This window comes from Terrapene carolina, unplaced genomic scaffold (assembly GCF_002925995.2).
Source record: "Terrapene carolina triunguis isolate 2854851 unplaced genomic scaffold, T_m_triunguis-2.0 Scaffold58, whole genome shotgun sequence".
In the NCBI taxonomy this organism is placed as follows: Eukaryota; Metazoa; Chordata; order Testudines; family Emydidae; genus Terrapene; species Terrapene triunguis.
The window spans coordinates 31,975,314-31,987,532 of record NW_020664409.1 but is presented as its reverse complement, the minus strand read 5'-3'; the positions used below and the strand labels follow the sequence as shown (position 1 = coordinate 31,987,532).

The 12,219-nt window shown below is 42.2% G+C and overlaps 1 protein-coding gene across 1 annotated transcript in view; it reads right to left on the bottom strand.

The window, feature by feature from the left end:
- The window catches only part of MYOM1 (myomesin 1), a 97,641-nt gene that overhangs the window by 51,102 nt on the left and 34,320 nt on the right, over positions 1-12,219 (bottom strand). Inside the window, exons 6-11 of the mRNA XM_026659400.2 lie at positions 11,508-11,657; positions 11,318-11,380; positions 10,191-10,355; positions 9,420-9,581; positions 3,770-3,911; positions 56-255 (exon numbers count right to left, since the gene is read on the bottom strand). Of these exons, the coding sequence (XP_026515185.1) occupies positions 56-255; positions 3,770-3,911; positions 9,420-9,581; positions 10,191-10,355; positions 11,318-11,380; positions 11,508-11,657 (882 nt within the window). The remainder of the gene's footprint in view (positions 1-55; positions 256-3,769; positions 3,912-9,419; positions 9,582-10,190; positions 10,356-11,317; positions 11,381-11,507; positions 11,658-12,219) is intronic.

Below are 12,219 nucleotides of genomic sequence, written 5' to 3'. Positions count from 1 at the left end.
TGTGTACCCCTAGTTGAGAACAACTGTCTTAGGGAATATATTGAAAAACTCTTACTTCTAAGCCTAGCTCTGTCAGCAGGATCCAGAGCTGCCACAGGCTCAGAAACCCTTGATGGTATGCTTATTCCAGCTTTATTCACAGCCCGGACTCGGAATATATAGGAGCGACCTTCTATCAAACCCGTGACAGGGAAACGAGCAAACTTCACCGGAGTCTCATTGCATTGGGACCAGTGAGTGGTGCCAACCTCACATCTGAAAAAACAAATATTTCAAGTAGTACTGAAGATGGAAAGAGAAAGAGAACTCCGAGCACACACCCCTAATACTCCAAACAGCTGTTCATGTACATTGTTGATCCTACCAGCCTGCCTAACAGCTTCACATATTGCCAACATAAAAACAGCCTCACAAAACGCTAAGGGCTCAAATACCTTATGTGAATGCTGACACTAAATCCTCTGCAGCTGCATTGCTTCTTTCCTGAGGTAGTGAAAAAGAAACTTAACACTATTCACTGATTAAACGCTTTAAAGTGTGCCTCGGGATGTTCAATGAGAGTTTCAAATTCAGCATGGGAAATGAAACACACAACTCCCCTTCCTGTTTATAGGAAATGAACTCCTCTGCCTTTGCACTGAAAATTTACATCCTCTGCTGAACATCCAGCAAATATAATTGGCTTCATGGGACATAAAAACATATGCTGTGAGTTCTGTGACAGGTGGATAGACCCCACACAGCACCTAGATGGGATAGGGTAAAAAAAACCTCTAGCATATAGTCAGACATGACAGCACATTGAATGCTGCCAGGATTATCAAGGGAGGCAGTGACTGCAAGCAGTGCATCAGCAAGGCTTGGTTGTCCAGCGGTAGTTCCATGGCAAAATGCTGGTGAGCCTACCAGGCAGCAATAACCTGAGTCTCTGGGGAAGAGAAATGTAACTCGCAGCAGGGAAGGTGTTCAGGAGAGGCTGAGGTTTTTAGGAGACCAGGCTAGTGGTCTAATTAATTTGTTTCTTCCTATGCACATTAAAGCTAAAAGAAACTCTGCACTTCTCTCATGCTTGAACTATGGGCTGAAGGAAGCTCTTTTTCCTTGTGGGGAATCAGTTATGGAAAAGCCAATTTATCTTATTAGAAACCCAGCACTGCAGGTTCATTTTGTCTTATGTGTCACTGCTCTAGCCAGCCCATCTGCACTCATGATATATAACAAGACAAATATCTATCTTCAATGGCCTCCCAGTTTCTAGGAACATGATAAATAAGAAGATAAACTAGCAGCTCCATTAACATTTTTGTTGCTTCTGAAATAACTGCTTGGGTAACTATTATTCTGCCTAAATAGTTCTCTGAACCGATAAGAAAGCCTTTGCTTTTTGACAGGTATTATTGTTTGTATTACAGTAGCACCCAAAGGTCCCAATCAGGATTGCAGCATGATAGTCTTGTGGCCAAGGTGTTGGGCTGGGACTCAGGAAATGTGGGTTTAATTCCTGTCTCTACTACAGCCTCTGTAATCTTGGGCAAGTCATTTAGGGGCTAGGCACCAAGTGGGCTTATCAAAAGTCAGCATCTTTAGGCACTTAAATACCTTTGAAAATTTGCCCCTTGGTGCTTCTGTTCCCTACCTGTAAAACAGGGACAATCTATCTACCTTAGGTATTTAATTGTAGCACATCCTGTGGTAACTGAGCACCTCACACTCTTTAATGTATTTATCATCAGAACACTCCCTGAAGAAAGGAAGTATGATCATCCCCCTTTTACAGCTAAGGCAGAGGGAGAGTGACTTGCCCAAGGTCATGTAGGAAGTCTGGGGTGGCGCAGGGACTTGAGAGCCTCTCCTGAGTCCCAAGTGCCCTAACCACTGGACCCTTTTCCACCCTTTATCTGTCTTGTGCATCTTAGATTGTAAGTTCTTTGGGGGCAATGACTGTCTCTTGTTATATGTTCATATAGCAAATGGGGCCCTGAACTTGTTGGTGCCTGTAGGTACTATTACAATATAAAGAATTAAAAAGAAATATGCTCAGCACTGCACAAACGAATAACGAGAGAGAGAGTCCCTACCCCCAAATTGTTCACAGTCTAATTTATGACAAGATGTAACAAATGAGTATGGAAGGGAGGGTGAAGGTAACAATAATGGGAACAGGTGGTTACATACACAATAAGCAGGTTTTGAGTCAATTTATTAAAATGATATAAACAAACAAAAGAAGTAGTGATCTCAGTAAGCCCTACTGACCACATGCCTGGCCATTATCTGTTGACAATTTACTATAGGCACCAAGGCAGAAATAAGTCTTGAGGAGGGGTTTAAGAATAGTGATGAATATTTGCATTTGTAAGATCTAAACAAAGTACAGAGCTAAAAGTAGAATATTAACATCTTCTATGGATTGACAAGCAAGAGGGTAATAAGAGACATCCTGTGGCTGAGCTAGCAGTTACCTGAATTGTTGACTAACATTGTTTGATATTAGTTCAGTTTCAAAATTAATTATTTTTCAGTGTCTTGTTCTGTTGTTTTTTAATTCCTGGGGGGGGGGGGGGGGGGGAGAGGGGAGGATGGAATTTAGACCAAGCTCAAATCAGTTAGGACGCTACGGGACACTGGAAAATGATCAAACAAAAGAAAACGTGCTTGAATTGAACACTGATATACTTAGACCTGCCCCACAGTCTAGATCTCTCATTATAAATCCTTATACACATTTCTGAATAAGCAACATTCTATCACTGATTAGTGTTGCGAACTCTCATGATTTTATCAGGAGTCTTACAATATTTGGTGTATTTCATAAAGCCCCAGCTCCTGGAATCCTGTGATTCCATGTCAGAGTAACTGCGTGGCTGGCTGAGGCAGAAGCAGACACAGGTTGAAGCAGGGACTGGCTAGTGTGGAAACAGGGATGAGCTAGAGCAGGAGCACAGGCAAGCTGTCAGAACTACTAAGCAATGAGAATGCTCCTAGCCAAGTAATAATGTTGAACAGAGTGGAGAGACTGCTTTGCTTAGGCGCTTATGTACCTGCTTTGGGATCATGTGGGTGGGTCCTCACCTGTGGTTTGGCTAAACCCTGGTTGAATGGCACAGGCCCTATCACAAGACCTGCAGCAAATTGCCTCTGATGACTCATCACACTCTCTGGCTCAGGGATGACTTATCAGGTTTAAACAGGCTCAGGGATAACTCAGAGATGACTCATCACATTATGTGAGCATCTCAGCTCTCATTTTAAAAGTAATTTCCAGAGAAAAGCTTGGCAATATGATTTGAGTGCACCCCAAAGGTTCAGAAACCAAAAGGCAAATATAAAGAACTCAGCATATATTATTTGATAGCCAATATCATGATTTTTTGGTGCCTGACATGATTTTTGAATACTTGGGGTTGGCAATACTGCAGAAGGAATCCCAGGCTGACTCATTAAGGGCCTGATTCTGCAAATTACCGAGCACTGTCTGCATGGTACTGAGGACTCGACTCCCACTGAAGTCAAAGGGAGTACAGGGTAAGGAGCAACTCACAAGATTATTTCCTAAATAATTAAGGGCCCAATCCAACTCCCACTAAACTTAGTAGAAATAAAATTAGGCCCTAGGAGTCTGAATCTGAAATAGAAAAGCAGTATTTTTAGCTATCAAGAAGAGCTACAAATGACAATATCACATTTTATGCCACTAAATTATTATTAGGCTGTTGAATAACAATGATCAGCAATACAGTAGTAGGTATAGTTTGACATAAATACTGACTTATCAATAAAGTATCCAAGGACGGGGCTTCCTCCATCAACAGCAGGTTGTTTCCAGGAGATGATGACATAATCTTTGTTAGCATCCAAGCACTCCACATCCAGTGGCGAAGCCGGGGCTCCTGGCATTTCAGCATCTGCATCTATGAAGATGGAGATTTACATTTTTAAATCGGAGTCACAGTTTTTTCCAGGTTACTCTTTAAGGGCCAAACTCTGTTCCCATTGAAACCAATGAAAGTTTTACCACTCACTTCAGTGGGACCAGGATTGGGTCCTACATCTTCCTTATTATTATAGATTTCTTTTTCTGTTATCAATATTTATTAACACCCAGTATGTTGCAGCATATTGTAATCACTGATCGAGGCCCTCTAAAACAAACCAAATCAGGAATCTTGCTTCTTGATTAAGATACTGCCATACTTCAAGTAAAATCTCTTGGGTAATTAAATGTCATCTTGCTGCTTTATTGAAGTAAAATATCAAACTCTATTCTCTTAGCACTGGACAGTAGCTCAGGCAATGTTGTTTGGATCTAGAGTGTTGTAGTTTTCAAGGACAAAGAGTGATACAGTACACTTTTGTGAGCTCACGGACATGTTTTATGATGAAATTACAAGTTGACGAAATGTTATTAGGTCTCAGACACACACACACCCCGCCCCCAACCCCAGCTACAGTTGGGTAGACAGAGTGTCCCCCTTAAAAGGTATGGTTTTAACCAGGCCGCCCCTGAAAACAATCATCTTCATGAAATGATTGTTTGCTAGACTCCTGAACTTGGCGGGTGGGGGAGAGGATGTATTTTTTAAAGAGATACAACTCCATTTTAGATGGATGAACTGTGGTGGGTGATCTGGGAAGGATAACAGAAACACTGATGGATTCCATAAGAAGGTTGGATAAAATAAATAACCAGAAACCAATCCCAAACTCAGTCCAAGCCATTCTTTGACATTTGAAAAATTCTGAATATATTTTTCATTCAAAAAGTGAATATAAATGGAAATTTCTTATTTCCTTTCTCATTTTCACCCCCCTCCCCACCCTCCCTTCATTGCTTGTTCTGGCTGGGCTTGGAAGAAAAGCTATTCTTGTAGGATATTCAGTCCACTAGGAGGTAGGAATCAATGGGGCTGGCACAAGAAAACTTATTATCTTGAGCTTTCCAGCCGAATTTTTTCAGACTGAAAGCAGTGCCAGAAAAACCTTTTGTGGGCCTAGTGTCAAACATATTTGTGGGCCCCCATGGCAGCAATGAGGCATGGCGTGGGGAGACGAGAGGGGTCAGTCCCCGGAGTGAAGGGCCGGTTGGGGACAATTGGGCCCAGCCCAGCACAAGGACACCATTTACAAACTGGCAGCCACCAGACTCACACTGGCCCGCCCGGCCCTGTGCTGCCAGTGCGCCCCTTCCCCTCGGGGGCGGGCTTGTGCCACATACCACACCGCCTCCCCGCCCAGTACCTTCCTTCCCCCTATGCCCAGTGCCCCCCTACCCAAAGACCCCTCCAACAAGCCCCTATGTCCAGTGACCCCCTGCCCAGAGACCCCTCCCCACAGACCCCCCACCACAACTGCACTGTGCCTTGCAAACCACCACCACCCTGCCCAGCGTCCCCCCATCCACATACCCCCCAGTGCCCCACCCACAGCCCCACCACCACAACTGCACAGCACCCCACATAGACTCCCCCACAGCCCAGTGTCACAACACACACAGACCTCCCCCACCTCCCACTGCCCAGCACCCCTCCACAAGCCCCCCTATGCCCAGCACCCCAAAACATACAAACCTTCCCCACTGACCATGCCCCCCTCACATACTCCCCACTGCCAAGTGTCCCAAAAGACACAAACCTCCTGCACCCAGCCACTGCCCAGTGCCCCTGCCTCCTCATTGCCCAGCACCCTGCCACAGGCCCCCAGACACCCACTCCCCTGTGCCCTGCCCTCTGGCCACACTCACCAGCCCTACTGGGAGGTGACCGTGTCTGCTGGGCTGAATCAGCAATGCAGCTGGGGCCAGTCCCGGGGCAGGGATCGTTCCGGTCCCTCAGGAGCGGCACGATCAGCCAGGCCGGAACAGGAGTGGGGCCTGTCCAGGCCAGGCTCCCTCAGGACCCACTTGCTTGGCAGAGCCCAGCCAAGCCCCCCGCACTACTCCCCTCGCTGGCAGAGACCGGCCCAGCCTCTGCATTGGTCCCAGGAGGTTCGGCCCCCGGGGAGGCGGGCAGTGCCCCACAGGTGGTGGATAGCAGAGACCTCTCGGAGCTGGAGCCGCACTGGGGAGCCGCTCAGACAGCAAGACCTGGGCGCTAGACTGCCCTGGGCAAGGGGCCAGACCCAGCCATGTGGATGGGTTAGACAGGTCTGTAATGGGTCCCTTCCCAGTCTGGACCTGGCACCCCAGTGCCTTTGGTGCCATTGTAAACCCGGAACTGACTGAAGGGGTTTGATTCTGGTCTCACTTCCATTAGTGTGAATCAGGAGTAAATACACTGAAGTCAACAGTGCAAATCCAGAATAAATGGGAGGACATTTAGGCACAAGGAATTCACATAAGCAAGGATGCTTATCAAGAAAGACCCTTTGAGGTCTATCTATTACTACTTTAGACAGACTCATTTTGGAAAATAAACTGAAGAAGGGTATATATGTACTTCCTGTCAAATGTTTGTTACAAGTCTGGGCCTATGTGTCAGAGGAGCCCTGACTTTGATTCTGTGGAGTCTGTTTTTAGGCAAACCTTATCTAAAACTTTAAATGCCGAAGTGCAGTGCTAGATATAGGGGGCTGAAAATGTTTATGCAACTGTATCCTCATTTGTGGGACATGACTTGTTTGTGTAGCTGTATGTTTATTAGCATATTTGTGGGGAAAATAAACATTTTGTAACCTTTCCAAGAAGTCTGTGTGACAGGTTTTCATAGAAGAGGCATTGTTTCTTTCTCGATCAACATCAGTTTGTCCAATTACTCCTGGCATTTCCCCAGTCCTGTTGTGAGCTACTTCACAGGACAGGAGGATGGGTTAGGGCTAGACAAAAAGGAGCCTCACACTTGAAGGAAAACAGTACATCTCTGCTAAGTAAACATTTTTTAAACTCTATCTAGAATCAAAAGTTTTAAAACTGCTGGATCCCAGAGTATTACAGCATTTTATATTATTTATTATAATGATCTTATTTACAATAAGTTTCCAACCCTTATTCTTTCTAGCTCCAAAATAACAACATGAAAAGATTATTCAGCACTCTAAATTAAAGCTTTGGAAAGACCATATTACACTGTTTTTCCTTGCAGGTATTGCAGTGTAATTTGGGAGGTTTTGGAGCTATGCTAATGTTACCGATCCTGACTTCTATATAATTTTTTTCCTGTTCTATCATAGCATTGGTGTTATCTTTAAAAGCTACTATTTACACAATACATAATCCATTAAATATAACTCAATAATAAACATTATTAATAGCAATAATAGTAAATCTTCAATGTACGTCTAGTGGTCAACATTTAAAAGCCTTCAATTGCCAATATTTACACATAGGGCCTTGCCAAATTCACAGCCATGAAAAACAGGTCACAGACCATGAAATCTGGTCTCCCCCGTGAAATCTGGACTTTTGTGTACTTTTACCCTACCCTTCAGCGCTGGGCAGCTGGACAGCAGCAGCTGCTGGCCAGGCGCCCAGCTCTGAAGGCAGCACGACCACCAGCAGCAGTGCAGAAATAAGGATGGCAATACTGCTGCCACCATACCATGCCACTCTTACCTCTGTGCTGCTGCTGGTGGGGGCGCAGCCTTCAGAGCTAGGCGCCCGGCCAGCAGCCACCACTCTCTGACATCCAGCTCTGAAGGCAGCGCAGAAGAAAGGGTGGCAATACCACTACCCCCCTACAATAGCTTTCCACCCCCCTTTTTGGTCGGGACCCCCAGTTTGAGAAACAACTGAGTCTTAAGGGCTTTATATTTTGCTGTTTTAAAAATACATATTCCTGGTTGTTACAACACTGTGAAATTTAAGATTTAAATATCTGAAACCATGAAATTCAAGATTTTTAAAATGCTATGACTATGAAATTTTCAAAAATGGACCTTGAATTTGGTAGGGCCCTACACATAGTGGTATCTGAGTACCACACTTCCTCTCCAATAGTTAGATTAGGAAATAACTGTGGTAAAACTCCCATTGATTTCAATGGGGCCAGGATTTCAGCCCTACTGCCTGCTAGCAAATGCTGACTTGTTAATGGTGACCACTGTACAGTAGTACAGAAGGCTCACAAAACACTTCAGAAACTTTACTAATGCACTTACAATAGGGGCCTGATCCTGCGCAGTGCTCTGCACCTCACAAGTTGGGGGCCTATAGATGGGAATTTCTATAAGGGCAACCACTTCAGAGTAAATATGGCAGCTGATGAACTGTATGTAGCATCATTACACAACTGTTTAGGACAGGAAGTGAACTATGTATTATCCAATTGAAACTGTAGGGGGAATTTAAATAAGCAAGACTGTAATTCACCTAATTTGAATTTGCCAGGATACCAAAGCGACAGCCATACTTTTGCAAAAAGTGCTATGTGGCCTTTAATGGTCACAATTGGCTAAGACCTCAATTCTCTGTCTCATCCAAGAGATGAAATACTAACAAAAATGATAATTTATGTATATACCAACACAGCTTTTGATATATCTGTTTTCCCATCTTTCTATTTTGTTGTGAGGTCACAAACAAACATTTTGATGAGTTCTTTCTACAATTTGTGAGCATGACTGCTTTAGTCATGATCTCCAAGCAGGCTGTAATCTGCATATCACCGGGTTCTGCTATATTTGGCAAAGTGGCGCCATTCTGGGCACGTTCACAGAGCCAAGAATTTCAAGAGCCTTTAGGATTAGCATTACACACTTCAGCTGCCTTCAGCAGCTGAGACAGATATAGAATCAGTGCATGGACCAGTGAAATTTGATAATCAAGGCTCTTTTTAAAGGGACATGCCCTCTAAGAGAAAATGTAGGAAGTTTATCAATGTACGAGAGTATAAACCAAGATAGACAGAAAACTAATCTTTTAGTGGGTTCTGAATTTTAAATAACTTCTACTCTTTACTTGCCTCATAAACTTCCTAATGTACTTTAACTTATTACACACTGTATTAAAGAGAGTCAAATAGTTATTGCACAGCATCTTGGTCAAAATAATGGGCTGTAGTTAGCAACAAATGGGCAAAATAATACATTCATAATTTGTTACATGGGTTTCTCCTCTTTATCATTAGTGCTCATCACTGTCCACAAGCTACTATAGTCAAAGGGTTGTAAACTGCAACAGTGAATTTCTTCATCTGAATAATGGTGCTATCAGTAGGGTCCAAAGACCCTCAAACACATGGCGGTGCCACCCAGATATGAGGTATCTTATCAAGTTTTCCACATGACAATAATGGGAAATGATAATGCTAAACAACTGACATTTCTTCAACGTCACAGCATTTTGTTCATCTTGATTAACAAGCTCTTTAAAAGCATCTCACAGTTTTCAGTAGTTACACTGTTTTCATTTGAAAAAAAGCTGAAATTAATGGGATTGATTTCTCCTCACTTTGTTTTCTTCATAGGGTAACATCACCAGATCTTACCTCGAACAAAGACATAACCACTGTACTGTTCATAGTAGTCCCCCATGACCACACGAAGAGTGTAAAGACCTTCATCCTCCTTGTTAGCATGAGCAAGGGTTAACGTAGCCCGCTCCCCACTCCAATGCATCTGGACCCACTTGGATGGTGTAATAAGAACACCTAGAAATTAGAGAGTTCTATAATGAGAGATGACTGAATTGAATCTATTCCTAAATACAATGAAACCTGTACAAGAGATCATCCGTATTAGACAACTTCCTGTCCTAAAAGAGAATCACAAAAGTATCCCTATTCTTCTCTCATACCTATTTTACACTGACTTCAGTGATCTAACTCCGTTAAGCAACTGATTTTTCTCAGTCTCTGGAGTGATCAGTTAAGAGAGGTTTCAACATATCAATGAATAACAAAAGTCACAAGCACTGAATGGCTATATAAATACTAAAGCTGGTTGAAAAGTTTCAGATTTAAAAATATTGAAAAGAAATGGGAAAAATTCAGATAGTTTCCCAAACTTTTCCTCTAATTTTTGACCAACTGTAGAGCTAATTGAAATTTTTTGCATTTCAAAATTTTGCCATTTTTTTAATTTAAAAAAAAGGGGAAATTTTGAAAAAAAATCATTAACATTTCCTTCTTGTTTTTATACCATATCTTACAGCTATAATATACCCTTATATTTCCTCTTTTCATTCTTCATTTGGATATGAAAGGGAATGAAACTCTGTGTCAGACAAGTTTAAAATTCATCTTGTAATATGTGCTTACCATTCCTGTACCACTGGATCTCTGGGTGGAAGCGCTTAATGTCGGGATGAATGATAACTGTACAACCCAGACTCATTGTCTCTCCTTCTCTCCCAAAAGATACCTCAAACTTGTCAACAAAGTGGATTTCAAACTTGGAAGCATAGCCATGGGGGGTAACACCAACTGTGTAAAGAAAATTGTCTGATTATTTAATTTTTTATCTTTTTGTAGTGATAAATGACAAAAACCAGCAAAAACTACTGTATATAAATGGAACCTTCTATATTTTTATAGCAGATCCCTCACATTATTACTACACTGTCACAATAATAATAATAAAAACACCCAAAATCCCCCTTCTCTCAAATCTTCCAAATACAGAGCTCCCAGCGCCTTGCAGAAGCAGGTCCAATATACTTTATTTAGGTGAGCAGCATTGCTACAACTCCTCAAATTTCAATGTACTTACATAAAACTTTAAAGTAATTCTAAATGTAAGGCCAGATCCTCAGCTGGTGTAAATCAGCATATCCCCATTGGTTTTGGTAGAGCTACTTGGATACCAGCTGAGGATCTGCCCCACTGATTACTTATACCTAGAATACTTAACTTCAGGTTCTGTCTATTTGATCTCTATTACTCGTCCTCATGAAATCATAGAAGTTAGAGATGAACAAGAGCTATCAAGTCATCCAGTCCCTCCCATGAAGCCAATGCAAGACTGTCCTCTAATGTTTTATCCAGTCTAGTCTTACAGGTTTCAAGGGATGAGGCTTCCACCTCTTTCTTTGATCGTTTATATTCCAGATCTAAGTGCAATGCCAAAGGTATAAACACAAAGCATGTATCAGTGTCTATCTCACTATTCTAACAGACAAGTACAGTAGACGGTTGTAAAATAAACAAAAATTGCTGTGGACACCAAGAGATAACATCAGTTTATATCATACAAGGTCTGACTTTCAGAGGTGCTGAGCATCTGCTGCTCTCACTAACTTCAACTGAAGTTGCAGCTGTTCAGAGCTTCTGAAAATCAGACCCATTTTGTTTCTAAACAATGTCACCAAATAATCTGCTTGGTTGTTTTGTCACAATGGCACGATTTTTAAAGGATTAGGTCAGGCAAACCCATTTTTTGAACTTACAGCTGAGAGGCATGGTAACAGTTCCAGCATGAAAATAACTTGCATCAAACTCTCCCTTATATCCTATAAAAAAGAGAACAACTCTAGTCACCAATCGCCTAGAAGTAATCAGCACTTTGAGCCATGTAAACAGAATTTTTAATGTGCCCCCTCAAAGAAAAATCAAAGGAAATATATCCTGCAAACCTACTCTTTACCACAAGGGAAGCATAAGCTGAAAGTTCTCCTTTAACATTCATGGCAGAAGCTCGATACTGAGCGGTGTCTTCAAAATCACATCTGAAATGATGCAAATGGTTAGGCAGGGCACCTAGTACTCTGACATTTCTAGGGTCTATGCCTGATATCAAAACATCATTTTCTAAACATTATTTTCACAATGTAATGTAGCAAATGGTTACTCAGTGTTGATTTAAATGCTTTTCTCTCTCATTCAATTAACAAGGGGCCTAAACCTTATTCAGGTAAAAGTCCCATTGAAGTCAATATAAATTACACCCGATTAAACTTAGACTGTCATTGATTTAAATGGATTTTGAAGCAGGCCATGAGTGAGGAGTGCAGGACAGGGCCTTATGAGATTTTTGAAAACACAAGCCTCCTTTACTCATTAACTAGAAGAAGTGAATTAAAAGTAGAATTTGCTTGAAACTTTACCCATCCGCCAGACTGACTTGAACTTGAATGTTCATTATGCTTGGATTCACTTGTATGACTTGCTTATTTCCCTCCTTTATTCCCTTCAGCAACCAGCATGGCTGTGCTTTCTTACCTATAACTAAGGCTACGTTTTTGTGTATTTTTAGTAAAAGTGATGGAGAGGTCATGGGCAGTATACAAAAATTCACGGCCCATGACCTGACCATGATTTTTACTATATACCCCTGACTAAAACTTGGGGA